The 25,851-nt window shown below is 51.4% G+C and overlaps 1 protein-coding gene across 1 annotated transcript; it reads right to left on the bottom strand.

The window, feature by feature from the left end:
* Window positions 1–399: 399 nt before the first annotated feature.
* Ighmbp2 (immunoglobulin mu DNA binding protein 2) lies at window positions 400–25,833 on the bottom strand. Its single transcript, XM_021151971.3, has 15 exons — window positions 25,531–25,833; window positions 24,260–24,429; window positions 22,666–22,855; window positions 22,392–22,489; window positions 19,617–19,780; window positions 17,219–17,419; window positions 15,738–15,885; window positions 14,393–14,567; window positions 11,547–11,729; window positions 11,184–11,305; window positions 7,054–7,148; window positions 6,173–6,296; window positions 4,659–5,507; window positions 1,412–1,581; window positions 400–1,078 (listed from the first exon to the last, which is right to left on the bottom strand). Exons 1-15 carry the CDS (start codon window positions 25,614–25,616, stop codon window positions 875–877), a joined length of 2,979 nt encoding a protein of 992 aa, XP_021007630.1. The 5' UTR covers window positions 25,617–25,833; the 3' UTR covers window positions 400–874.
* Between the last annotated feature and the right edge of the window lie 18 nt (window positions 25,834–25,851).

Raw genomic sequence — 25,851 nt, 5'->3', positions numbered from 1 at the left:
ACAGAAACCCAATGTGGACTTTGTTCAGCCAAAAAAAAGGACTTAATTGTAAAGAATGCTGGGAAGGATGAGTTGGAGATGAAGCGTGGCTGGATCCAGAGACTCCAGGATACCATTACCAGGCCAACCTGCAGCCTTATCTGTTTCTCTTTGGCTTCCTTTTCTTCTACAGAGGGGTTTCTAGAAGGCGGGCAGAGTGGTCACTAGCCTCCAGTGCAACAAGAGCCAGTGTCTTTCCTCAAGTGTCCACATCTGCTCCCATGCCTGTCCATGATGCCAGGCTGTCACAGCATCACGATTGGATGCCCTGGGGAGGTGCTACCACTGCCCGGTCACGGCATGCACAGGGTGACATCTGGACCAGAAGGAAAGAATGTTCACCTCTGACACAAGCAAATATCCACTGTGTTACACTTTAATTTGCAAATAATTTATATTATTTTGGAACAAGAGTTCCCATGAGCAACAGGTACAGAGTACTGGCAAGGGTGCAGTCTTTGAGGGTGAGCAGTGTGTGGGGCCCTGGAAAGACTATTTCCCACCAGTCACCAAGCAGCAGAGGCCAGGCCATTACAGACTAGAAGCCCGTACAGACATTCCCGCATCCCTAGACCACACAATCCGTGTCCACTGTGTCACTGCATTAGACAGGATGACGGTGGCCATGGCTAGCTGGCCACGCAAGGCACTCAGAGCATCAATGGGGCCTGGCCAGGCAAGGCAGTTACTCTGATGATAACCAGGCGCATCTCCTTGCAAACAGCACCCATGAGAGGACTAGGGACACAGTAGCTCAAGCAGAGAAATGGCCAGTGTAGGACCGTGTCCCCACCTGCTGCCTCTGTCCCACACAGCCCTCCCCGAGGGTGTGGCTTCACGTCCCCCTCTCCTTCTCCTTCTTCCTGCTTGTCCTCTGGCTGCTGAGCTCGCCCAGCTTCTTGTCCAGCCTCCTCTGCAGCTGGGCCCTCTTGGCCGGGTCCAGGGCCCTGTCCTTAGTCCCACTGCCTGCATACAGCACTCCTTCCCGGCTAATCCTCTGGCGGGCATGGGCACGAGCCTTTTCTCCACAGCCGTGGATCTGAAAGAATACAAGAGTCAGGGGTGAGCTGTGGGCAAGGGAGGCTGAAGCCCGCATAGCTGCATCAAAGGGACCACCTAAAGCTGTGCAAGACCACAGGCCTGCCCTTCTCCCTTCCCCAGGTCTATCTTTCACAGCTGCCCAGGGAGGGGCCTGCAGGATGGACAGACCTCCTCTACCCTGAGTTCCCACTGCTGTGGCTGTCCCTCAGCAAAGGTGTACTCTTATCTCCTTGGGCCCAAGTGTTCACATGAGATCATCTGCTTTGGCTTTTACTTCTGGCTACACCTCCCCCACCACGTGATGTCCACATCATCCAGAAGGGGCCCTCACCTCAGGCAGATGGTGGCTGAGGCAGTAGCGGTGGCTACAGTGCATGCAGAACTGGCCCAGGGTGGTGGTGCTGGCCGAGCACTTGGAGAAGCTACAGGTGTTGTCAGCCTTCACCACAGCAGACACCAAGGCATCGAAGTCCTCCTCACAGGGTAGAGCCATAGCTGGACCTGGGGAGGAGGGAAGTAGTGCTCAGGCAAGGGAGAGGACGAAGACCAGACACTGCAGACAGTGGGATGCCCTACCTCCAGAGTCCTTGGTGGGATTCCCCATCAGCCCATGGTGCCAGGCTCCTCACTGAGCTGACAGCCTGCCTACCCCACTGCCAACCTCACAGCCCAGCCCTGGGGGAGGAGAACAGAGCGCAGAATACCTCTGAAAGCATACTCTGTCATCCAGAAAAACATTTTGGGGGGCTCCCTTTGACACCAACTGCAAAAACAAAACTCAGGCCAGATAGCAGTACCACCGGGGACAGAAGCTGCCCGACTCAGGCCCTGGCAGAAGCCCCTTAGGCTCTCATGCAGAGGCAGGAAGTGCTGGATAGTGTTACTTAGGCTGTGGGTGTTCAGGGATCAGGATGGGATCATGAAAAACTCAGCAACCATGAAAGGCTCCAACACATACAATAAGCAAAAAATCTAGTCATAATCAAATGTGTTCGGCATGGCACCCATGCAGAAATCTCTGAGCAGAACACACAACACACATGCTCAGCACTGCCTCAATGTCACTCCTCAAGCTGCAGCCTCTGCTGAGACCCCAGCCACTGCGTCACAAGCTGGGTGTTTCAGCTCTTGTGTCTCTGCCCTCACAGACACCAATGGGACACTGGCCACCCAGCATGTTTCAGGATTTATCACTTTATATATCTGTGGACTGTGTCCTGTTAGACAAGTGTCTCTCCAACTGGATGCAAATTTATTTTCATTTTTAGTAAATAGTAAAATTTTATGTCTGTCAAGGAACTTTTTTTTTTAGTTTTTTTTTAATTTTTAATATTTTTTATTACATATTTTCCTCAATTACATTTCCAATGCTATCCCAAAAGCCCCCCACTTCCCTACCCACCCATTCCCATTCTTTTGGCCCTGGCATTCCCCTATATTGGGGCATATAAAGTTTGCAAGTCCAATGGGCCTCTCTTTCCAGTGATGGCCGACTAGGCCATCTTTCAATACATATGCAGCTAGAGACAAGAGCTCCGGGGTACTGGTTAGTACATCATGTTGTTCCAACTATAGGGTTGCAGATCCCTTTAGCTCCTTGGGTACTTTCTCTAGCTTCTCCATTGGGAGCCCTGTGATACATCCAATAGCTGACTGTGAGCATCCACTCCTGTGTTTGCTAGGCCCCGGCATCGTCTCGTCAAGGAACTTCTAAAACAAACTTTTACGACTTATTAGTACATATTTGACTTGCATTACCATATATCTCCATGCTCAGAGTCAGGGAAAACTTTCTCAGGTGAAGGCAGGGGATTGGCTCACTGGGGAAGAGCACTGGCCTCCAAGCCCGAGGCCGATTTATACAATTAGAAAAGTGACTCTCACCATGTGTGCTGTGGCACGTGCAGCCACACACACACACACAGTAAATAAATGTGCAAATGTTTTAATAGTGATGGATGGAGAGAGTATCAGCATTTCAGAAAGCTTGTTTCTGCTCAGAGAATGCTCAGGAGTACAGAGAAGCAGCAACACACAGTGCAGTTCCAAAAAGCACACGTGTGCAAACACAGGGGACACAGAGTACGAAAAGGAACCACTCAGGCACCCATATAGGTGGGCCCCAGTCTGCCCATGGCTCCAAATACCTCCCTACATACTGGCAGGTGCTGCAGTATCCAAATTCGCTGGGGTCAGGTGGTCACTGACTGACCTGATACTACATCAAGGTCTCCCACAAGCCACTGCACCCATGTGCATCTATGACAGCTGTTTCTACTGGCTCTCTGTATCCTGTGATCTCTCTCCTTCACATGCTAGCACTCTTTCCTCCCAACCCCCATTCCTGTTCCCTGTGTCCACTGATCTATCTCTCCCACCTCTCCCCTCCCCCCACAGCTGTGTAAAGGGGAAACTGAAGCCACCCAGTCACTGGCTCCTGCCACATCCTAAGTAGAACCAAGTGGCTCAGAGGGCCTTGGGGACACGCACACCATTCTGGCAGCACCCTCAGTGAGCATGCTCAGGAAATAAGGACCAGGCAGGGTGGTCAGAGTGGATGGACAGTGATAGTGCCTAGCCAACCCTCCTGCATTCAACTGGTCACTCCTGCCAGCCATCAACCCATGGCCAAGGCCCTGAAGAGCACTGGCCAAACAGAGTCTGTCACAGGTATGGCCACCTGACCTCTCAGCTGCTGGGCAGGGCACAGACAGAGCCTGAACCTTTACAGAACAGGTGAGGTCCTGGGGACTCTGAAAGATGGTAGCCTGACGTGATCCCAGAACCCCAGGAATAGGTGGGGCTCCCAGACCACCTAGGCTTTGTGGCAGGAACAGCAGATGTGGGTAGGTCCAGGCTCCCCAAGGCACAAATGCAGTGCTTCTCCATCTGAGGCAGGGGTCACCCCCATTCAGAGTTCCTCCCTTCAGTACCTGGCAGGAGGGCGCTGTGTCAGCTTGTTCTCCAGCACACAGCCTGGCTACAGGAACCATCCCACGAGCACCATGGCATGCCTAGAGTGGTGCCACCCACGAGAGCTGACTCTGGAGCTGAGAACACGGCTCTAAGGCCTGGCTCATGGGAACGAGATGTGCTCCTGCTGGCAAGGTCTACTGAAGTGTTGAGTGCACCCATACTATGCCCCAGCAGGTCTGCCCTCATTGTGTTGGAACAAGTGTGCCAACTCAGGGGTGGGGGTCACCCAGGGGATACAAGCACCGTGAGGCTGAACGCAGAGCATGCAGTCCCCTTGGCCCAGGCACAGGACAGAATGGTGTGCTGAGCACCTGTGCCTGTACTGATGCTCTGAGCCCTAACTAACTGCCTCCCTTCCCCACAGGGAAAGCACTAGTAAACATGCCAGGCCTTCTCTCTGCAGCCCCTGCAGGGCTCTGGGGACAAGCACATGACCTGCCTGTAACCGCTCCAGGAAGGCCAGGCCAGGGAGACAAGAGTCATGGGAAAAGCGAATTCACGAGGCCAAGGGAGTCTAACTGCCTCCCGAGGTGGCAGGTGGCAGGTGGCAGGGGACAGGAACCAGACAGCACTAGAGATGTGCTTGAGAGATGTGGCTTTACCTTTTGGTTCTTTTTTCTTTTTCTTCTGTGGAGCCTTCTGTGGCCTCGAGTCCCCACCTGGCTGACCCTTGGCTGTCTGGGCCTGGGAGCTATGCTGACGCTGCAGCCTCTCCAGATGCAGTGCCTTCAGATCCAGCTGGGCAGGGCCATGCACCTGTGCGACGGGCTCCTCTGCCTGATGCTCAGGCTCAGCCTGTGCAGGGCTGGGCGGTGAGGGAGGCTGTGGGGCTACACTGCCAGAGCTGGCAGGGCTCCTCCTGCTCACTGTGATGTGCCGAGCCTTCCCCTCCCCAGTGCTGTCATGCCTCAACCCGAACTCCTCAGCTAACTGGTGGACTTGCAGCCTGTCATGGGAGTTCAGAGATGTGGGAAACTCCAACTGGGCCTCCTTGCTGGCCACAAACTCCTCAATCATAGCCCTAAAGTGCTCTGTCCGGTCTGTGCCTCCAGTTCTGTCAGAGCCATTTGCACTGGAGTTGTGCTGGGACTGGACTTGAGAGCCCAGGGGCTTCTCGCTTGGCTTCCTGCGGCCGTGTCCAGGGGCTGCTCTGGTCTCCTGGCCACTCTCCTGATCACTGGTAGGCTTCCTGATGGAGGTGCTGGGGCACTTGGGTTTGGGGACATGGCTGTGGCCCTGGGAACCCTCATGGGTGTAGTTCTCAGGGACGATGTCATCCAGGTATTCAAAGGCTGTGCGTACCTCCCCATGCTCTGTGAAATAATCCACCAAGGTCTTCAAAAAAGCGTGGTTGTTGACAGTGTGGGAATCACAGATGACTGCCACATGCCGCCGAGCACGGGTAACAGCAACATTAATCCGCCTGTCCTCAGCCAGAAAACCAACTTCACCTGAAGAAAAGCCAGAGATGAGAGAGGCAGGGATCCAAGGCAGGGAACAGAACACCTGTTCAGGAACAGTCAGGAACAGTCACATCATCAGAGCCATGGTAGCCTGCAGCTGCCCCTTCATGCCCCTGCACACACAGCCTGAGTGTGTGCCACATCGGCTCTGATGCTCACCCACTGCAGACCAGTGCAGCTCCACAATCATGCTGGTAGCATGTTCAGCATGCACGCACACACACACACACACACACACACACACACACACACGCGCGCGCGCGCGCGCGCCCGGGCTCAGGAGCAGCTGCTATGGACACAGCACAGAACTCTGCAGAGCCATTCCCCTCCATATCCATCTCCAGCTTCCAAGGCCACTCAGCAGGTCACTGACGAGTGAGCGCTTAGATGCAGTTTTTTCACTGCATGGCAAAGTGTGGGCCACACAAAAATCATGTCTCAAGGCTAAAAGACAGGCTCTAGGGCGTGGGGAGGAAGGAGTTTCCTTTGCCTGGACAGGGTGACTAAGTCACTTGGGGCCCACCATGTCCCAGCCCGCGTCCCTAATCACCTGCTCCCTGGCCAGACTGAGTCTTCATCTTGCTGAAATCACACCCTCTCTTCCCTGACACTCCCAGGCTGAACCTAAGGCTCAAATGGGCTGCACCACATACCTTTCCTATTGGACCTGACAAAGGTCAGGATCACAGCCTCCTTCTCTCGGCCTTGAAAGCCATCAACAGACTTAATCTCCAGCTCAGGATGCTTGTTGGAGAGGCTCTGTCTGAGTAGATCCACCTGAAACAGAAAGCAGGACCAAGATGTCATCACCAAGCCAGAGGACTGCAAGATCTGTCATGCCTGGGAGCCCTACACTGTAGAATGACTACTGTGGGTACCTTTCAGTGACCACAGCAGCAGCAAGCTGCCCTGAGGCTTGTAGCCTTTTCTCTACTTAGCTTGGCAGTGAGCATGCTGACCATGGGGGCACGTGGAACTGACCTGCATGCCTCTGATGCTCAGGGTCAGTAGAGCTCGGGCACCCAGGGAGCATCTGGAGTACAGGAGGACAGAGCAGTGTAAACTGAGCTGGGGATCTCACACACTAGGGAGAGGGTGCTGAGGGTGGCAGCACTTTGTGCATTACGGCATCTCCTTGCCTCTCACAGCCTTGTGTGCAATGCTGGTGACCAGAATGGGGTGACACTGCCTCTGAGGACCTTGAACTATGCAGGCAGCAAGCTTCTCCTACCAAACCAGATGGGGTCAGGGACACGACCTGGGCCTGGCTGATCCTTCAGCACGGTCTCTATGCCATCTGGGAATGCTGGCCTAAAACAAGGACACAGTGGGGGACCAGGCCAAGGTCAGGCTGGTAGCTACGTGAGAACAGAAACACAGATGGTCTCTTGCTGGTGTCCTCTGGGCCCTAGACCTGGTCACACTGGGGTCCACTGTAGCCCTGGACTTCATAGCCAACAAACCTTCCCTGCCCTTTCAGCCTCTAGCAGGCTGAGTCCATGATACAGAGAAACAAAAGGGGGATCCCTCACACCTGAAGGTTGTAGGGTGCGATGACGGCAATGTCACCTGCCTGGACCCCAGCATCCACCAGAGCCTGGATGTGCAAAGTGACGAGGCGAACTTCGCCTGAGGAGGAGAGAGGGTAGTGTTCAGTGAGGGCCATACTGTACAACTCAGCTGTTACTGAGCTGTGGGAAACACTCCTTTTTTTTTTTTTTTTTTTTTGGTTTTTCGAGACAGGGTTTCTCTGTATAGCTCTGGCTGTCCTGGAACTCACTTTGTAGACCAGGCTGGCCTCGAACTCAGAAATCTGCCTGCCTCTGCCTCCCGAGTGCTGGGATTAAAGGCGTGCGCCACCACGCCCGGCTTGGGAAACACTTCTTGCCTGTTGTGAGCAGATCTTATGCTGGGCCAAGGGCAGGGAGCATCCAGGGAGGTAACCAGCTGACCAAACAGTCACCAGGCTGGCAGATAAGCATCATAGGACCTGGGTACTGCTGGCTTGGAAAGATTCTCAACCTAAGATGAACCAAGCTGTAAGGAGCCATCCTCACATTCGCCATTATAAGATGGCACTGACACCTGTGTTCTAAGTAATAAACAAACCATCTGCACATGCGCTGGGGTAGTTTCCCACCCCATGTGCTCTGCCTTTCCCTTGACGACAACTCTGGCTGATGAGCTGCAGCCAATCAGGGAGTGACAGGTCCGAGGCGTAGGACAGTCCTCCATAAAAGGGAGGGGGCTCCGCCATCTCTCTCTCTCTCTGGCTCTCTTCTCCACTGGCTCCTGATGGGGTAAGCAATAAAGCTTGTGCCGCAGAAGATTCCGGTTGCCCTGAGTGTGTTCTTACCAGGGGGAACAAAAGCGGCGGGCAATAAATGGTGCCGAAACCCGCGAGCTACTACATCACGGGGAAGGAGCGGTTAATGAAGTGTTCCCGGAAAACAGACTGTTGAGAAGGATCCAGTGTGGATTCAGAACTCTTCAGCTGGGGAACTGTGGTAATGAAGTGTTCCCACAAAACAGACTGTTGAGAAGGATCCGGCGTGGGTTCAGAACTCTTCAGCTGGGGAACGGATGCGCGTTTGTTACAGCTTTACAAGGTATGTCTAGTCTTGAACTTTCTCTAGTGTTAAAAGCCCTTTTATTTCTTTTCATATGCCAACAAGTGGTTAAGGCAGGGTGGAGAATTCTGGACAAAATTCAAGACAGTCTATCAGAAGTAAAGCGGGGAGAGAGAGCAGGAAAAAAGAGAAAGCATGGCGCGCGAAATAAGTATACAGGCCTTTCCACGGGTCTTGAACCCAAGGAAAAGTTAATGTCAGGGAAGAATACCTGGGGAGAGATTAGAAGGAAAGAGGAGAAAAAACAAAGGAAAAAAGAAAAGTTAATGTCAGGGAAAAATACCTGGGGAGAGATTAGAAGGAAAGAGGAGAAAAGAGATGAGTTTAAAGAGCCAGTTCTTAGTAGCTGTAAATCAGATGAAAAAATTAGCCCTTCTGAGAAAACAGACTTGGAGGAGGGAGCAGCTCGTTATGAGAGAGAAATGCGAGCTTATAGGTCAAGAAAGAAGCCAAAAGCGGCTGGCAAAGGCCAGCTTGCTGCTCGGCCTCTGGGCAGTTGGCTTCAAAGTCATAGTGCACCTCCGCCCTATGCGGAGCCCCCACCCTGCGTAGTGCGTCAGCCCTGTGCAGAGAGGCAGTGCGCGGACTCGTTCATTTCAAGAGAGGCACAAAGGAAGATACAACAGGCATTTTCAGTCTTTGAAGGAGCTGAGGGTGGGTGTGTTCACGCTCCAGTAGAGTATTTACAGGTTAAAGAGCTTGCTAAGTTGGTTCGTAAATATGGAGCCAATGCTAATTTCACCTTGGTGCAGTTAGGCAGGCTTGCTGGCGAGGCATTAACTCCTGCCGTCTGGCAAATGATTGCAAAAGCCGCTCTCCCCAGTGCGGGCAAATATATGGAATGGAGAGCACTATGGCAAGAGGCTGCACAAACGCAGGCCCGAGCAAATGCTGCCGCTTTGACTCCAGAGCAGAGAGATTGGACCTTTGACCTGTTAACGGGTCAGGGAGCTTATACCGCGCTGATCAAACAAATTATCACTGGGGAGCTTATGCCCAAATTTCCTCCACGGCTATTAAGGCCTGGAAGGCGCTCTCCCGAACAGGTGAAGCCACTAGACAATTAACAAAGATACAGCAGCTGAACGTCATTGTTCAGAGCCAGATAGGCCCAAAGAGATGGTTAAATGGAAAGATGTTTTAAATAACAAATGGAAAGGCCCGGATCCTATTTTGATAAGATCCAGGGGAGCTATTTGTGTTTTTCCACAGAATGAAGACAACCCATTTTGGATACCAGAAAGACTCACCCGAAAAATCCAGACTGACCAAGGGAATACTGATGTCCCTCGTCTTGGTGATGTCCAGTGCGATAACAACAAAGGGAGAGCAGCGTTGGGAGATACAGAATTGGACGGCTAAATTTGAACAGACCCTTTGAAAATTGAGACTTGCCCCACGCACTTGGACCTGTCCCTGACCTAAGGACTATCTTTTCAACATTTTCCTTCTTTAAAGAATGGGTGGGGGTGGAATTATTTGGAGCTGTTCTTTGCTGTGGATTAGTGTTGCTTCTCTGATTGGTCTGTAAGCTTAAGGCCCAAATAAGGAGAGACATGGTGGTTATTTCCCAGGCGCTTGCAGCACTAGAACATGGTGCTTCCCCTGGTATATGGTTATCTATGCTTAAGCAATAGGTCGCTGGCCACTCAGCTCTTGCACCCCACGAGGCTAGTCTCATTGCACGGGATAGAGTGAGTGTGCTTCAGCAGCCCGAGAGAGTTGCATGGCTAAGCACTGCAGTAGAAGGGCTCTGTGGCATTTATGAGCCTATTCTAGGGAGACATGTCATCTTTCAAGAAGGTTGAGTGTCCAAGTGTCCTTCCCCCAGGAAAAACGACACGGGAGCAGACCAAGACCCCTTCGGGTGATGAGCCTGGGAGGAGGTTTTGTGTAAAGCCCCTATTTTACACACTGGGGATTTGACCTCTATCTCCACTCTCATTATTATGGGTGGCCTATTGCTCTTAAATAAAAGAAAAGGGGGAGATGTAAGGAGCCATCCTCACATTCGCCATTATAAGATGGCACTGACACCTGTGTTCTAAGTAATAAACAAACCATCTGCACATGCGCTGGGGTAGTTTCCCACCCCATGTGCTCTGCCTTTCCCTTGACGACAACTCTGGCTGATGGGCTGCAGCCAATCAGGGAGTGACAGGTCCGAGGCGGAGGACAGTCCTCCATAAAAGGGAGGGGGCTCCGCCATCTCTCTCTCTCTCTGGCTCTCTTCTCCACTGGCTCCTGATGGGGTAAGCAATAAAGCTTGTGCCGCAGAAGATTCCGGTTGCCCTGAGTGTGTTCTTACCAGGGGGAACAAAAGCGGCGGGCAATACCAAGCTGCTGGGTTGGAGGAGTACAGGAAAGGCTCCCAGCCCAGGAGCCCAGGCATCAGCTGGACCCCTAGACGAGCACACAGATGCTGTGTTCAGCTCCAAGCCCACACACAGTTCACCAGGAACTTATCCTCATCTGTGCCACCCAGTGCCTCCCTACAGCGGGGGCCTGGGGTGATTTGTTCTAGTTTATTTATTTTTTAAAGATTTTATTTCCTTATTTTATATATATGATGAGTACCCTGTAGCTGTCTTCAGGCACAACAGAAGAGGGCATCGGATCCCATTACAGATGGTTGTGAACCACCATGTGGTTGCTAGGATTTGAACTCAGGACCTCTGAAAGAGCAGCCAGTGCTCTTAACCGCTGAGTCATCTCTCCAGCCCTCTATTTTATTTTTAAATGTATTTTTATTTATATGCACGTGTATGTGTGTGTGTGTGTGTGTGTGTGTGTGTGTGTAAATGTAGCCATGTGTGCTCAGATGCCTGAAGAGACCAGAAAGAGGCCATTAGCTATCTTGGAGCTAGAGTTACAGGCCATTGCGAGCTGCCCAGTGAGGGTGCTGAGAGCTGACTTGGGTCCTCTAGCAGAGGACCAATGCTCTTAACTGTGGAGGCATTACTTTCAGCCCGTGCAGTGACATGTTATAAAGACCAGTCTGAGAAGGACCAGGGAATCCTGGCTTGCAACTCACCCGGATTTCCCTTGGACTGGCTGTCCTCCTCCTCCTCCAGCTCCAGCAGCCCACAGCCAGCGGTGTCTATGAGCAGCAGCGGAACACGTGTCTCCTCTGTGTCAGACACACCTGGAAGGTCCCTGGCATAGCAGTGGGTAGAACATAAGACTGACTTCCTTCACAAAATACCAGTCCTTCCCATCAAAAACACAGAAGGGCTGCCGGATGGGTCCAGCTCCCAGGGAGGCCCAGGCAACTATTTAGAAAGTGATTCTCAGAGCCTCTGCCATCCCAAACCCTTAAGAGGACACAGAGGGCCAACTGGGGCTGGAGCCAGGCAAGGCAGAAAAATGAGGGGAAGCAAGAGGCTGGGTCACTCACTTCAGGAGGTGTCCTGCCACAGAGGGATGGGCAGTAAGCTGCCCGTGGTACATGGCCTCCGACGCCCAGCACATGATGGCCTGGTGCATTCGGTACTGTACCGTCAGCATCCTCACCACACCAGCACCATGCTTCTCTGCCAGACGCTCCATCAGGCTGCGGGACAGCCCAGCCAGTGCTGCCCTGTGCCCGAAAAGGGAAAATAAGTGAGTGAGGAGTCCAGATGTGACACTATGGGAGGGGAGGGAAATGGTTCTCAGTCTTAGGACCCAACATTTCCCTGGCGTCCCACGTGACGGAAGGGAAAGCTGGGCTGAGCTGCAGTGTGCAACATAAACCACCAGAACCTAAGGACACATCCATCCCTTCAGAGCAACAGCAACGCGGCAAAGTACAAGAGGGAGACAGGCTCCATGGAGATACTGTGCTGCTTAGAAGATGGGAGAAGAAACATGAGCCACCATCTGCAGTGGCCTTGAAAGGCAGGGAAGTCAGACACAGATCTTCCCTGAAGCCTTCAGACCAGGCAGCTCCATTTAGAACCAAGGCCCCAGCACTGTACAGCACCCTGCATTGTTTCTAAGACAGACAAATGCCTGGATCCAACACTCAGTAGGTCATGAATTCAATGGCACCTTCAGCTACATAGTGAGTCCAAGGACAGCCTGTGGTCTCAAAATAAACAAATCAAACCAAATGTGTTCCAGTGGGCAGCAGTCACCACTACCACTGGCAAGCCAGCTGAGCCCACTCCAGGCCCACCCTGTCCAGGGATGGAGGCACTCACTCTCCACAGATGAACCACTTCCACCTCATCCACGCGAGAGTGAGACCTGAGGGCTTAAGCACAGTCCAAGGCTACCCACCCATGGAGCCGCTGGCACGGCACCTCTCTCCACACTGAAATGTCCAAGACCATGTGAAGCTCCCCATCCCATCCAGGCGGGCTCCTGAGAATTTACAAGGCCCTTCAAGTTGAGAATCAACTGATTCTTTTTAAGTCCTTGTTTTTATTTAGGGTACAAGGGGTTTGCTGTACTTATGGTACCTTTGTATCCCACATGTGCCTTTAGAGGCCAGAAGAGGGCGTTGGATCCTCTGGGCCTGTAGTGCTGTGAAGGAATTCTGGATCCTCTGAAAGAGCAGCCAGTGCTCTTTAGCTGCTGAGCCCTGGGGTCCAATTGATTCTTAAGGACCACTGTCACCAAAGTAACTAAGGCCAAAGGCAGGACATACCATGCCTGTCACGCACCTCTATAAACCTCGAAGTACAGTTGGAGCACAGCCACTAGTATCACCCAGCTTTCTCAAGGACATGCATGGTCTGCCTTTTCACAGGCACAGCCCATGCTCCTCCCACAGCTCCCTACAAGATGGAGCCATCTGCTGTCCCACTTTGAGAAACATTCCCTTGGAGAAGTCACCAGGCACACACCATGAGCCTTCATACTCCTGCCCTTCCCATCAGGACTTTCATGCTACCCATAACCCTCCACTCTTCCCCTCAAAGATCCCCCGACAAACAAACAAACACACACACACACACACACACACACACACACACACACGTCTACTTCTGAGGAACTGCCAGAACCACCTTTTCTTTCACTACACCCTAGCCTGAGCATCCCACTTCTAGGGCCACCCACTCCCTCTGGGAGGATCCACACAACACCTTTCTGAGCAATTCGTTTACCACCAGAAGAGATGCAATTTCAAATGCAACAGAAACCAGATCAAAGCCTCCTCAGCTGCAAGGAGGCCACAAGTAAGGCTGAGGGCCCTGCCGGCTGAGGGCCCTAACTGCTGAAGGCGGCTATTCCTGGTGACGTCTGTGTCAGACCTGGGCCAAGGCCCACAGTGGGCTCTCTACATGGGAAGATAATCACATGACACTGTCAGGGAGGGATCCAAGCTGAGAGAAACCATGAGACCATCAGAAAGGGACTGAGAGAGCCAGTTGAGCAGGGTGGGCACAGTAAACCCCATAGGGGCCATCAGAATGGAGGGTAGGGCTACCCACCTCAGGGAGCAGTGGTTCAAACAAAGGGAATGGATGGAATTGGTCTGCTGCTCTGTACTGTAATGCTAACACTGGCCCCAAGCTCTGGTTGCTCACAGGGAATAGGAACTCCTCATGTACACCAAGTGATGCTATGTAACCTTGCTCCTTCATTTAAAGCTATTGGTTGAATAGAGATTCCTACAGCCTACAGCTGGGCAGAGGAAAGGTAGATGGAAGTTTTGGTTCCTGGGCTTGAGGTCTGAGGCAGGACTATGAGGAGAAGAGAGAGAAGGCAGAGGGAAGAGAAGACACCATGGAGTAAGGGATGATGAGAACTGGCTGAGAGGGCTGGCCAGCTGGAGTTAAGAGGGGCCCAAGTCGAACATGGTAAGTCATATCTCAGGGTTAACAACCTCCCGGGGAAGTCGATAAAATAGCTCAGAGCTTTGCTATCTGCCCAGCTCTAGTGCTATTAAGACTTATTATAAGCATAAAAGGTTTCTGCCTTTTATCTGGGCACTAAATGGGCTAAGGTGGGGTAGAAACCCCCAAGGATAGTAAATACACACTACAACAAAGAACAGCGAGGCAGGGGCACACTGAGCCCTGAGGAGGCCAGTGTGGCCAGACACTGAGTGGAGGAAGGCTGAGCTGGGCCACTCCACAGGTCCTGGTGAAAGACTAACAGCCACACTGCAGAGCCCACAGCGGGCTGGGAGTTAACCAACTGCTCAGCTCTGTGGACACCAAAGTTCAGCACAGAGAAGAGATGCAGCTGAGAGCCACATGACCGAGGAGAGAGTGCAGGAAGAGCCAGCAGGCAGGCAGGCCAGTATCTCACCTGTGAGAGACGGTGGTGGGTGGCAGCTGTCTATGATCCCCAGCGAGGATGCACTTTGGGGCCTTCAGCAGGGGAATCCAGCAGCTGGCTTCTAGGGCCTGGGCACACTCGTCCACCACCACCACATCAAAGTAGTCCTCAGGCAGCAGCTTCAGAGGGCCATCAGACGATGCACCTGGTAGGAAAGGAAACCAAGCTGGCTCACTCGTTTTTGCTTCAAAACCTCGTCTTATACTGAATCTACAATATCGAAGGTCATGGGAAAGGTTCACTGGATAAAGGAGCTTGCCGCCACACCTAATGACCTGAGTTCAAGTCGTAAGACCCACATGTTGGAAGAACAGAACTGCCTTCTCCAAGCTGTCCTCTGACCTCTACACATGTCCACCCACACAAAGTGAATAAAAAAGTATCCTATTTGGGATTTCAACTAAATCTTACAAGGGAGACGAAAACAACAAGTACTAGCAGACATTAAGGTAGAAGAACACACAGGAGGATGCTGGGCAGTGCACATCTGTGATCCCAGCACTTGTGAGGCAAAGGCAGGATGATAAGGAATTCAGGGTCATCTTCTGATAAAAACAAGTTCAAGGCAGCCTGAAGCCACATGACACCCTCTCTCAGAAAGTGTCAAAAAACTGGGGGTTGGAGAGATGGCTCAGCAGTATTGCTCTTGCAGAGGACCTGAGTTCAATTCCCAGTACCCACAAAGGTGGCTCACAACCATCCATAAGTCCAGCTCTAGGGGATCTGATATGTTTGACCGCCACAGGCACCTGCACTCATGTGCATATATATTTAATTAAAATAAGTCCTTAAATAAACTTAAGAAGCAAAAAACAAACCAATCTGAAAACAAATGAGAGCGCTTCATGATGATGTTGAACTGTGTAGTAATCAAGGAGACAGAACCTAACCTAACAGTCAGAGACTCGAGCTCAGTAAGACATTTGCTTAAGCATAAGGACCAGAGTTCAACAACCCAGTGCCCACGGGAAAACCAGGGAGGGTCTGCGCAGGGGCCTCGAACCAAGCACTGTCAGGGGCAGAGGTGGGAGCACTCCTGGGGTTTGCTGGACACCACCCCAGCTCCAGGTTCAGTGGAAACCTTGTCTTAAAGACACAATGCAAAAAGCAATAGAGCAGGACTCCTGATGTCTTCCTCTGGTCACACACACACACACACACACACAAAACAAGAGGGGACACCCAGAGTAGCCCTGTGTCTGTGAAAGACATTGATTTTGTAGTTAGAAGACTCCCCACAAAGTGAGTCCTGGGAAGAGCAGCAGCCGCTGTAGACTCCAGGCCAAGGCTGCGCTGGCAGGAAGGCCACTCTCACCTGTGTTGGTGGCTAGAACCACATCTGCCGCAGTGAGGCTCTGAACTACGGCTGCTTCTTCCCTCTCCTTCAGTTCCTTCCTTAGCAGCTTAATTTCACTTCGAAAATTACCTTTCTCTCTCTTATCCTGCATCTTTTTGTTCTTGCCCTAGAAGAAAATCTATAATTACTCCAACAAGACTCTGTACTTCTTTTCCAGCACACTGCTCTCAGTCAGCGATGCAGCTCAGCACAATCCTGAGACCATGCTAAACTGCAGAATCATTGCGAAGGACGCACACAGCTGCCTAAGAGCTTCCCACCCCACCTGCCACAGGGGCTGGAAGGGACAGTCACTATTACTGTGACCATGAACAGTAGGTGTTCGAGACGATAAAGTACCAGTTAGGACTTGGGTGGAAACGTCAAGAGCCTGAGTTTGCTGCTATCTGCATGTGGACAGGGATAATGCAGGGTAAAGCAGGGGTAACTGCCGGAGCCCCAACCAGCACCCTGAGCCTTGTTCCCATCTCCATGCACACCATCCGCTCCAGGTTGACACCAAGATCAGCATCATGCAGCCTCCGTTCTCCTAAAGAGCTGGTGGACTCCTGTCCCTGCCATCCTCTCATGTAGCTGCCCTCATTCCATGGTGCTGAGGACACACAGGAGCACCAGGAGAGGCAGAGGAATTGCTGACAGGAGAGCACAGTCCAGCTCAGGGAAGCAGGGGAAAGTCGGGCAGGCATGTGAACTAGAGAGCGGTTTATAAGCACCACCCTCTGCAATTGAGCCAGTTTACCTGAAGCCACCCGACCTTGTTCTGCAAGGCCAGGTGTCCTGGTATGGAGGTAAAATGGATGAATGATTCTAGAAGGGACTAGTACTTTTCTGAGTATTTTTCATCTTGCCAGGACCAGCCAGCCCATCTGCAGTGCTGGGGAGGCACCGAGGAAATGTTTGCTTCTGCTGATTTTCCTTCCAGTGCTGGAGATAAAAGCTAGGGGTATGCACACACCTGCACACCTTCTGCCCCATGCTGCCCCTGAGCCCGGGGAACACTTTCTTTAGGAGAATTTCTCACCTACTCCACACTCCTGAAGCACCTAAATGCCCAGTACAACTCTCCACTCACAGCAAGCAGTCCAAACTAGAGTCCACTTTGTCTCTGGAAGCCTAGACTGTTCTTGAACTCACTATGCAACTCAGGATGACCTTGAACTTTTGTTCCTCCAGCCTCTATGTACCCTCAAACTACTAGGATGACAAGCCTGAGCCACCATGCTCAATTTTATGTGGCGCTGGGGTTGAACCCAGGGCCTCGAGCAGGCTAGGAAGCCATAGTACCTGAGCCACACCCAGAGCCCTGGATTATAAGGGACTAAGCAAACAAACAGGCAGAAGATAAGCAGGAGGAACCTGGGCAGAACACAACATGCATTCCTTAAAGACTAAAGCTCAGACAAGCTCACGCATGGGGACACTGACTCCATGATACCTACAAAGACCTGGTCTATGTCCCTTCTGATGTCAGCAACAATCTGGGCGTTATCACTGCGTGCTAGCACTGCATCCAGTGAGTGGTGCTGAACGGACTCCAGGAGGCGGGCGGGGTGACCCAAGCGCAGAATTCGCTTCTTGCACAGAGCCAGACGCTCCACCAAGTTGTCCACAGCGATGTTGGAGGGAGCACAGCACAGGACCTGGAGAAGCATATAGTGAGGCTTCTAGCAACTTCTTTCCTAATTAAAACCACTTACCAGAACACCACTTACCAAACAATAACCCTTAAAGGACAGAGAATGATCACTGGTAAGGTGACAGAGCCAACACATGGTGCCAACAGTGCATGGCATTCAACCCAGGCCTCATCCCAGGAACCAGAACCCGGAGAGCCATAGCCTATGCATCCCCCAAACACTGAATGTGTATTGCTGACCTGTGATGGCACAGAAGTCTCTGAAAGCCACTAGTGCAATGGCTTGCAGCTGTGACTGTAGCGTTTGGAAGGCTGAGGCAGGAAGGTCAGTATGAGTTCAAAGCCAGCCTGAGCTACAGTGAGGAGAGAGGTAGCAAGGGGGAGGCGGGGGAAGGGAAGAGGGGGGAAAGAGGGAGAGAAAGGGAGAGGGGAGAAGAACAAGGAGAGAAGGAAAGAGGGAGAGAGAGAAGGGCAGATGAGAGTGGAAGAGAGGAACACGGGAAGAGAAGAGAGGTCGAGGGTAGATTCAAGTGGAGGGACACCAGGGAAGCCAGGGAGATTTCTCTCCCTGATTTTGGTCAATATTAACCCATTTCCTTTTACCAGCTCCTGTCTCCCAGCGCTTTGGCTAAATGGCCAACACAGCCCTGAGTTCAATCTCAGCTTTGGTAAGCCTTCACCAGGCAAAAGAGTCCCTCCCCCAGCAGCAGGTGGTTTGGGGGAAGCAGCCCTATACCTGCAGCTAGCCAATGGTGTGGGTTGGAGTTGGCAACTTATGAGACACACCTCACTAGTAATTTCTGGATTCTACACCTTATCTGCCTCTTCCTTGCACAGTGCAAGCCATGTTGTATACTCTTTTGAAACTGTAGCCAGTCTGATGGATTTCTAACCTAATGGCTTCTGACTTGAGAGCTGGTGCCCTCAGGACATCCTAGAAACCTCCCAGTATCATGATCTAGGATCAGATAGCTCATCCTGAGGTGAAGAAGTGCATCCAAAAAAAAAAAAAAGGAGCCCCACCCACAAGGCTAACTCCAACATTCTAAAGTCAGCTCCCTGTGCACAAGCAGAGCTCCGGAGGCCCCTCCCTTTCTATGCACCGGAGGCTGCCATGGGCAAGGCAACAGCTGGCTTTGTGTTTCTCTCCTCAGCTCAAAAGTAAATACACACTTTTTTGCTTTAAAAAAAAAAAAAAAAAAAATCCAGCATGTAACCAGGGCCCAGGGCACTGCTTATAGCACCAACCATCTTGTTTGACAAGACAAAGGGGCTCTCTCTGATGGGCTCTATCTTGCTTTTGTAACTGCACATGCAAAGTGCAGTCCCCCAACAACCCATAAGTTGTGCCACTCAATAGTCCCAGTGAGCCCCTCTGACACCAGTGCACCAGCCTCCCTGCACACTGAGCTGGAGGGCACTAGTGAAAACCATCCCATCTGCTCCCATCAAGAAGCTAGATTTTCCTGATGGTTCCAAACATCTACAAAGGCACTCTGGTGGAAACCTTCTTGAACAGAGACTGTGACAGGTCTCCCTACAGCTCTGAGAAGAGGTGGTTCTGCTAGTCACCCTCTGGCTCATGCAGTTGCTGCTGCATAACCAGGCACAGCTCTGTTTCCTGGTTACCTTGTCTACACAATGAGTCCATGGGTCCCCAGCATTCAGGTCACTGTGCGGGTTACTATGTACACAGGAATGCCTGGAAGATCAGGGTGCCCCACACTGATGTGGGTGAACAGTAGCATGCAATGATGCTTCATGCCTCAGAGAGTCAGGAGGGCATGCATGGCACATGTGTTTCTTGTGGTTAAACTGCACATCTGATTAACTGTAGTCCCTCCATCTGCCTTGACCTGCTTCAGGCTTTTCAAAAGGGCCCTGGTCAATTCCACAGCACCACTGTGAACCAGACTCAGAGCAAGAATATAGCAAGCATGCAGACTGAGGGAGCCTGGCCAACAACAAAGGCCGAGCTATCTTCAGGGCTACCCCACCTTCCCCATGTGAGCATCCAGACAGGTGTCCAGTTTTGTGAGGCTAAGGGAAACAAACTGCAGAGTACGGTAGCTCAGCACTCAACCTGCAAATGTCCTGTGCCAGTCCTGACACAGATACACATGCTGGACTGAGGGGACCCTGCCGAGTGAAGGCAGGCCCAGAGCTACAGGGCTGGACAAGGAGGGGGAGCCTCTGCCCACCTTTAAGCCTTGCTTCACAGCTTGAAGGATTATTTCCACCACAGTTGTGGTTTTCCCAGTGCCAGGAGGCCCATGGATGATGGCAAGTTCTTTCTGGGCCAGTGCAAAGGACACAGCTTCTTTCTGGGAAAGGTCCAGGGTTGTGTTGTAGAAAGAGAGAGGGGCTGCGAGAGAAGCACCACTGTCAGCAGTCAGGAACAAGAAGTACACAGAGCAGGCTCAACCCCAGGCTAAGACGCACAGCATAGAGATGCCATTTTACCATTCTTTGAGGCAGGATCTCACTATACAACCTTGGCTGATCTGGAATTCACTCCATAGACCAGGCTGGCCTCAAACTCAGAGACCCATCTGCCTCTGCCTCCCAAGATCTGGGATTAAAGGTGTGCTTATAACTTTTTTTGTTTGTTTGTTCCTTTAAAACAAAATCTCATATAGCCTAGGCTAGCCTCAAACTCTCTAAGTAGCTGAAGATGACCCTGACTTTGCTCTGATCTCCATCCTCCAGAGCACTGGGATTATAGGCTAGACCACCACACCCGGGTTAGCAGTGCTAGGGGTGGAACCCAGTGCTTCACTTGTGCTAGGCCAACACTCTAACCAATGAGCTACAGCTCCAAGCCCTAATTTTCAAAACAAGAGTTCTCTGGGAACAGGAAGCAATACCCAGCCTGCTGTTCCGTCCCCCTCTTTAAAAAAAAAAAAAAAAAAATCATCTGTTGTGCACACATGCGAGCGTGCATGCACACGAGAGACAGTATCCTTGTGGAAGTTAGAGGACACCCTCAGGTGTCCATCCTTGTCTTCTGTCTACACAAGGTCTGCTCATAACTGCGTCGGCCAGGTCAGCTGGCCTCTGAGCTTCCAGGAATTCCAGCTCTGCCTCCCATCTCATGCAGGAATGCTAAAATTACATCCAGAAAGACCACTTGGGTTCTGCGGATCTGAAGTCAGGCTCTCACACTCACACGCCAGGCGCTTTACCCACTGAGGCTCTCCAGCTCTAGCGACCTCTTCTGTTCAGCTCCATCCCAGTGTCCACCCAGAGACACCCAACAGAAGATGAGTGCACCAAGCTCTGAGGAAAGAGTGCTGACCTGGATTTGTGAGGCAACGAGCCTACAAACCATCTTAAGAGAAGATAAGGGACAAAGCGTGGGCTGCCAAATCTCAGGGTTCCGGTACATTCCACAGCACACACATGTTAACTAGATAACAGCTAAAATCAGGACACACCAGCTCTTAAAGGTAGATAATATATTTCTGAGGTAGGTATGGTGACACATGTCCATAATCCTAGTTAGTATTCAGGAGTTCAAGGTCATTCCTGGCCATGTTGATTGAGACTAAGACCTATCTTTTATTTAGAAGTGTGGAGTGGGGTGAAGCTGAGGAGATGGCTCAGTGAGTAAAGTGCTTGTCACAACAAGCTTGAAAGCCTTGCTTGGGTCTCCAACCCCACATCACAGCTGGGCCCAGTGAAGTGCATCTACAGTTCCTGGGCCTCACTGGCCAGTCAGCCTAGTCATCAGTGAGCTCCAAGTTCAGTGAGAGACCCTGCCTCAAAAATGAGCTGGGGGTTCCAGATGGCTCAGTGGTAAAGGCACAGTTACTCAAGCCTGACAATCTATGTTCAAACTCTAGAACCCAGGTAAAGGATGAAGGAGAAAACCAACTCACAGAGTTGTTCTCTGATCTCTGCATGCACACAACACACAGTAGCAGTAAACAGATAAAAGACAGAGTGGAGAGGGACTGAGGAAGACACCTGATATCAACCCTGATATCACCTGATATCACCTGATATCAACCTGGCCCATAACTACAGGTGCACACGTGTATATGCACACTTACACAAACATGTACACATTCTCTCTCTCTCTCTCTCTCTCTCTCTCTCTCTCTCTCTCTCTCACACACACACACACACACACACACACACGGTGTTGGTATACATCCATAGCCTCAACACTCGGAGACAGAGGCAGGAGGATCAGAAGTCAAAGGCCATACAGCAAGTTCTGCAATGAGAACTTCTTCAGTACTGAGTCCAGAGACTCTGGTCTACAGTCTAGAGTCACTCAGAGAAGTACATCTGAAGATGTAAAGATATTTCAAACTTATTGTAAATTGTGATAGTTTGTATATTCTTAGACCAAGGAGTAGCACCATTTGGAGGTGTGGCCTTGTTGGAATAGGTGTGACCTGGTTGGAGTAGGTGTGTCACTGTGGGTGTGGGCTTAAGACCCTCACCCTAGTTGCCTGGAAGTCAGTCTTCCACTAGCAGCCTTTGGATGAAGACATAGAACTCTCAGCTCCTCCTGTGCCATGCCTGCCTGGATGCTGCCATGCTCCCTCCTTGACGGTAATGGACTGAACCTCTGAACCTGTAAGCTAGCTCCAATTAAATGTTGTTTTTTGTAAGACTTGTCTTGGTCATGGTATGTGTTCACAACAGTAAAATCCTGACTAATACATAAATCCTTGCTAAAACAGACCAAGATCACAATGTCCTGCATCATTTTAGGTGGGAAAAAGTTAAAGCGGGAGGGATGTCTCAGTGGTTAAGAACATGTACTGTTCTGGCAGAAGACCCATGATTGCTATATTGGACAGTTCATAACCACCTCTAACTCCATCTCCTGATGATCCAATGGTTCCTTCTGATATACCCCAAGCAATGTACTCATGTGGATACATATTCATTCTCTCTCTCTCCCTCCCCCTCCCTCTCTCTCTCTCACACACACACTTAAGAAAATTTAAAATCCTCACGTATTTCCATGGCAGGACTTGGGGTGGAGCTACCCAACAGGACATCTATGAGCGAGGATGCTGACCCAGAGTGGTACTTCTTCAGTGTCATCAGTGCTCTGTGAGGACCAGAGACAAAATGAGGAGCTCTTTGGAACACCAGTTCAGGGACACCATCACCTGAGCACCCAGCACCTCTTTAGCAGACAGACCACTCCCTCCCTCAACACAAGTAAGGGTGCCCACGAGTCCCATCCAAGGAAGAGATCCTTTGGTTTCAGTCAGGAACTCTCACTTTTTCAGGCGTTTGTAGGTGACATCGTTGGCAAGCTTCAGCAGTCTGTAGGTATTCTCTCTGTCCAGGTTCAGCTGGAGATCATGGGACTCATCAAAAGCCACTGTGACTGATTTTTGGGTGATTCGGGTCAGGACCCCAGTGGCCAGTTGACTGTTTTCATTAGTATCATACAGACCCACAATATCACCTGCAAAACCAAAACCAGCTAGTTATTACGGTATGTGGTCATTTCCAGTATATTTCAAATTATGCATCTATTTATTCCATCTGTGTGCTATGGTGCACATGTGTGGGCCAGAAGGCAACTTGTGGTAATTGGTTCCCTCCTTCCAACATGTGGATCCTGGGTACTGAATTCAGGTTGTCAGTCAAGCTTGGTGACTTTTTCTCCCTGAAGCTGACTCAGATGTGTGGTATGAGTCTTACCTGTGCCTTGAGTCTCCCCGACTCCAGAAAAACAAAAGGAACACTCCTAGGGCAGAAGCTAAGCTGTGTGTCAGGCTCCCCACATCCCACTCAGCTCAAGATTGCTACTTCTGAGTGACGACTGAGCCTGGAGATTGTCCTTCAGACTGACAACAGCCACGTCCCTTGATTTGGTCAACAGCGGTATCAGCTTGCTGGTGTTCCATACAGAGGCTCCAGTTCCTGTGACCACTGCCACCCATCATTCTCACATTCTAGTCACTCCACACAGGTTCAGAGAGGTTACTGTGCACACTCCATCCTGCCCCTTCACACCTGACAGTGGCAGGCACTCTTGCTCCAATTTGCCAAGGGTGCAGGCTGAAGGTAGCTTCTTTAACAAGGTCAAGAGATCAAGTTTGCCTTGGTCTGACACCTGCCAGCAGGTTCCCTCATCCCACTCCCCTCATCTGACCTTCTCCAAACCAGCAGAGGAACTGAAAACTGTTGGACAAGAGTCTATGGAGTCAACATAATCAAAGGCTGCAACTCAAAACAGGCTGCCACAGGCAGTGCTGCTGGCTCTCAGTTTTCAGGGCTGAGGCCAACTTGCATCCCTAGTGTGCGGTCAAAACGCTCCAGAGTGCAGTGCAATGGCAGAGTGCTTGCTCAGCAGGCCAGAGGCCTTGGGTTCTATCCCAGGCACTGCAAAGAGAAAGCTGCCAAACCAGGCAACCAAAAAGCACTAACAGCTGAATGTGGTAGTGCATATCTGCAATCTCAGAACTCAAAAGGCAGAGACAGAAAGCTCACTGAAACTTCTAGTGCAGCCTGGTCTATATAGAAAGTTCCAGATGGACCAGCGCTATACAGTTAGTCACATTCCTGTCTCCAAAAACCAACAAAAAGTCAGGTATGCTGGTAACCCTATAATCCCAGCATCTGGAAGGTAGCGGCAGGAAGATTAGGAGTTCAAGGCTCAAAGTCATCCTCTGCTACACAGGAAATTTCAGACCCTGTCTCAAAACAGCAACAAAACCAGCTATGCTGATCACCAGGTTTGTAACCAGAAGGTTTTCACTGCAGTGCCCCAGACTGTGTGGGTCAGTTCTCCAGCCCTTCAGACAGCACAGGCCTTGATCTGACCACCAGCCATGGCCGATACAAGTCCCCAGGGAACACCTACCAGAGGTGAAGCTGTTGCTAGGAAGCACCACTGCAGGTCCAAACTTCCTGGGCTCAAAGGTGACCAGCCGCTGCCCACACAGCCCTGTGCACTGGCTGGATACCTGAAGCTTCAGCAAACACACCCCTCGGCTCTGAAGCTCTCTCAGAGAACTGTGTTCCTGCCAGCACCTAGAAGACACCAAGCAAAACAGCTTCACTGTTTGTGCCTGCGCAAGGGAGAAAGGAGTTCTGCTTATAGGCATTACCCATGCCCCAAAAGAACTCCGGATCCACTCCACTCCAATCCTACCTCTCTCCCACACCCCACGGGACAGGTACTGCCTAACTTGCTCCAGGTCAGCCAACACAGAATCTTATCATGTCTCTTTTCCATCTGCCATCCAGTCTTTTGGGGCCCTCCCATTTATACCTGACTCCCTCTCTGCTTCTTACCACCAACACCCTAAGTGTGGTTCAAGGTCCCAGTTTGGCTTAAAGCATATCACTTCATTTTCACGGCAAGCACATGGTGTGGGAATCACATGCCTTCACAGACAGAGTGTGGGAAGGCCTAGTACACAATTCCATAGTCACACAGCCAGAACAGCAAAACCTCTCTCTCATCATGACTGACAAACTCTCAGCCAACCAATCTACAGATTACACATTCGTAATCTCACAGACTGGCTTCACGTCCTGCCTCCACGTGGGTTACCCTGGGCCAGTTACTTCACCAGCCTTTGTCTATCCTTAGGGAAATGCATTACAGGAATTGCACTGTGGGATACATAAGTGGTGGCTCTGTCTGTTGCAGGCCTGTAGATATTCTCCTGAAACAACATGGTTCTTCAGGAATGCTCAGGCACCATACATGACATAGGCTTCATTAACTTTCCTCTAGGAAGCTGCTCTCTGGCACACACCCCTCCCTGGATCCCGAGGAAAACTTGTCCCATTCCCCATCTAGCACTGACCATCCTGTGAAGTCTTTCTTTCTTTCTTTCTTTCTTTCTTTCTTTTCTCTCTCTCTCTCTCTCTTTTTTTCCTTGGGGTGGGGGGCCTCACTACAGGGTCTCCTGTAACCCGGGTTGACTTCAAATTGGCTACGTAGCCAAAATGTGACCTTGAACTCCCGATCCTTTTGCCTCGACGCCCCGAAGTGACGCTGCTATGCGGTCTTCTCCTAGGGCTGTCTCCGTGTGTTGCCCATTGACCCAGCCAACACTAGACCGGCTCCAGGCGGTGACTAAGGAGAGCTACAGAGGGCCTGGGACCTGCGGCCAAACTTACCTGCGCTCCTCCACCTCGGCGTCCCGCTCCAGCTCCAGCAGCTGTAGCTGCTGGGCCACGAAACTCTCCACGGCGGACGAGGCCATCTGCTCCGCGGTGCAGCCCCTGACTGATGCTTCCTGCTCGGCCAGTTTAGTCCTGTGGGACCCGTGTTCCTATGGGACCCGTGTTCCAGTCGGACCGTGTTCCCCACTGGACCAGAGTCCGCAAAAGGCCCTAGCGCTCCCAGCCAGAGCGCGGATTCCCGGCCTACCCGTTTCCTGCGCTCCCCGCCAAGTCAGTGATTGCAGTAGGATCCCTGTTTCCCTGCTCCTGGTGTTC

This window comes from Mus caroli, unplaced genomic scaffold (genome assembly GCF_978045245.1).
Source record: "Mus caroli unplaced genomic scaffold, Mus_caroli_1 scaffold_20, whole genome shotgun sequence".
NCBI lineage: Eukaryota > Metazoa > Chordata > Mammalia > Rodentia > Muridae > Mus > Mus caroli.
Note: the sequence above shows the minus strand (reverse complement) of the source record. Positions and strands in the feature narration are given on the sequence as shown.

What these genes read in the sequence shown, in the direction of transcription:
- Ighmbp2 (XM_021151971.3), bottom strand. Translation starts at nt 25,616, where the DNA reads ATGGCCTCGTCCGCCGTGGAGAGTTTCGTGGCCCAGCAGCTACAGCTG. An exon ending in AAGTCCTGCCATGGAAATAC is followed by an intron (nt 19,781 to 22,391) that starts GTGAGGATTTTA and finishes CTTCTCTCGCAG; the next exon opens with CCCCTCTCTCTTTCTACAAC. An exon ending in CCCACCACCGTCTCTCACAG is followed by an intron (nt 11,730 to 14,392) that starts GTGAGATACTGG and finishes TTTCGGGCACAG; the next exon opens with GGCAGCACTGGCTGGGCTGT.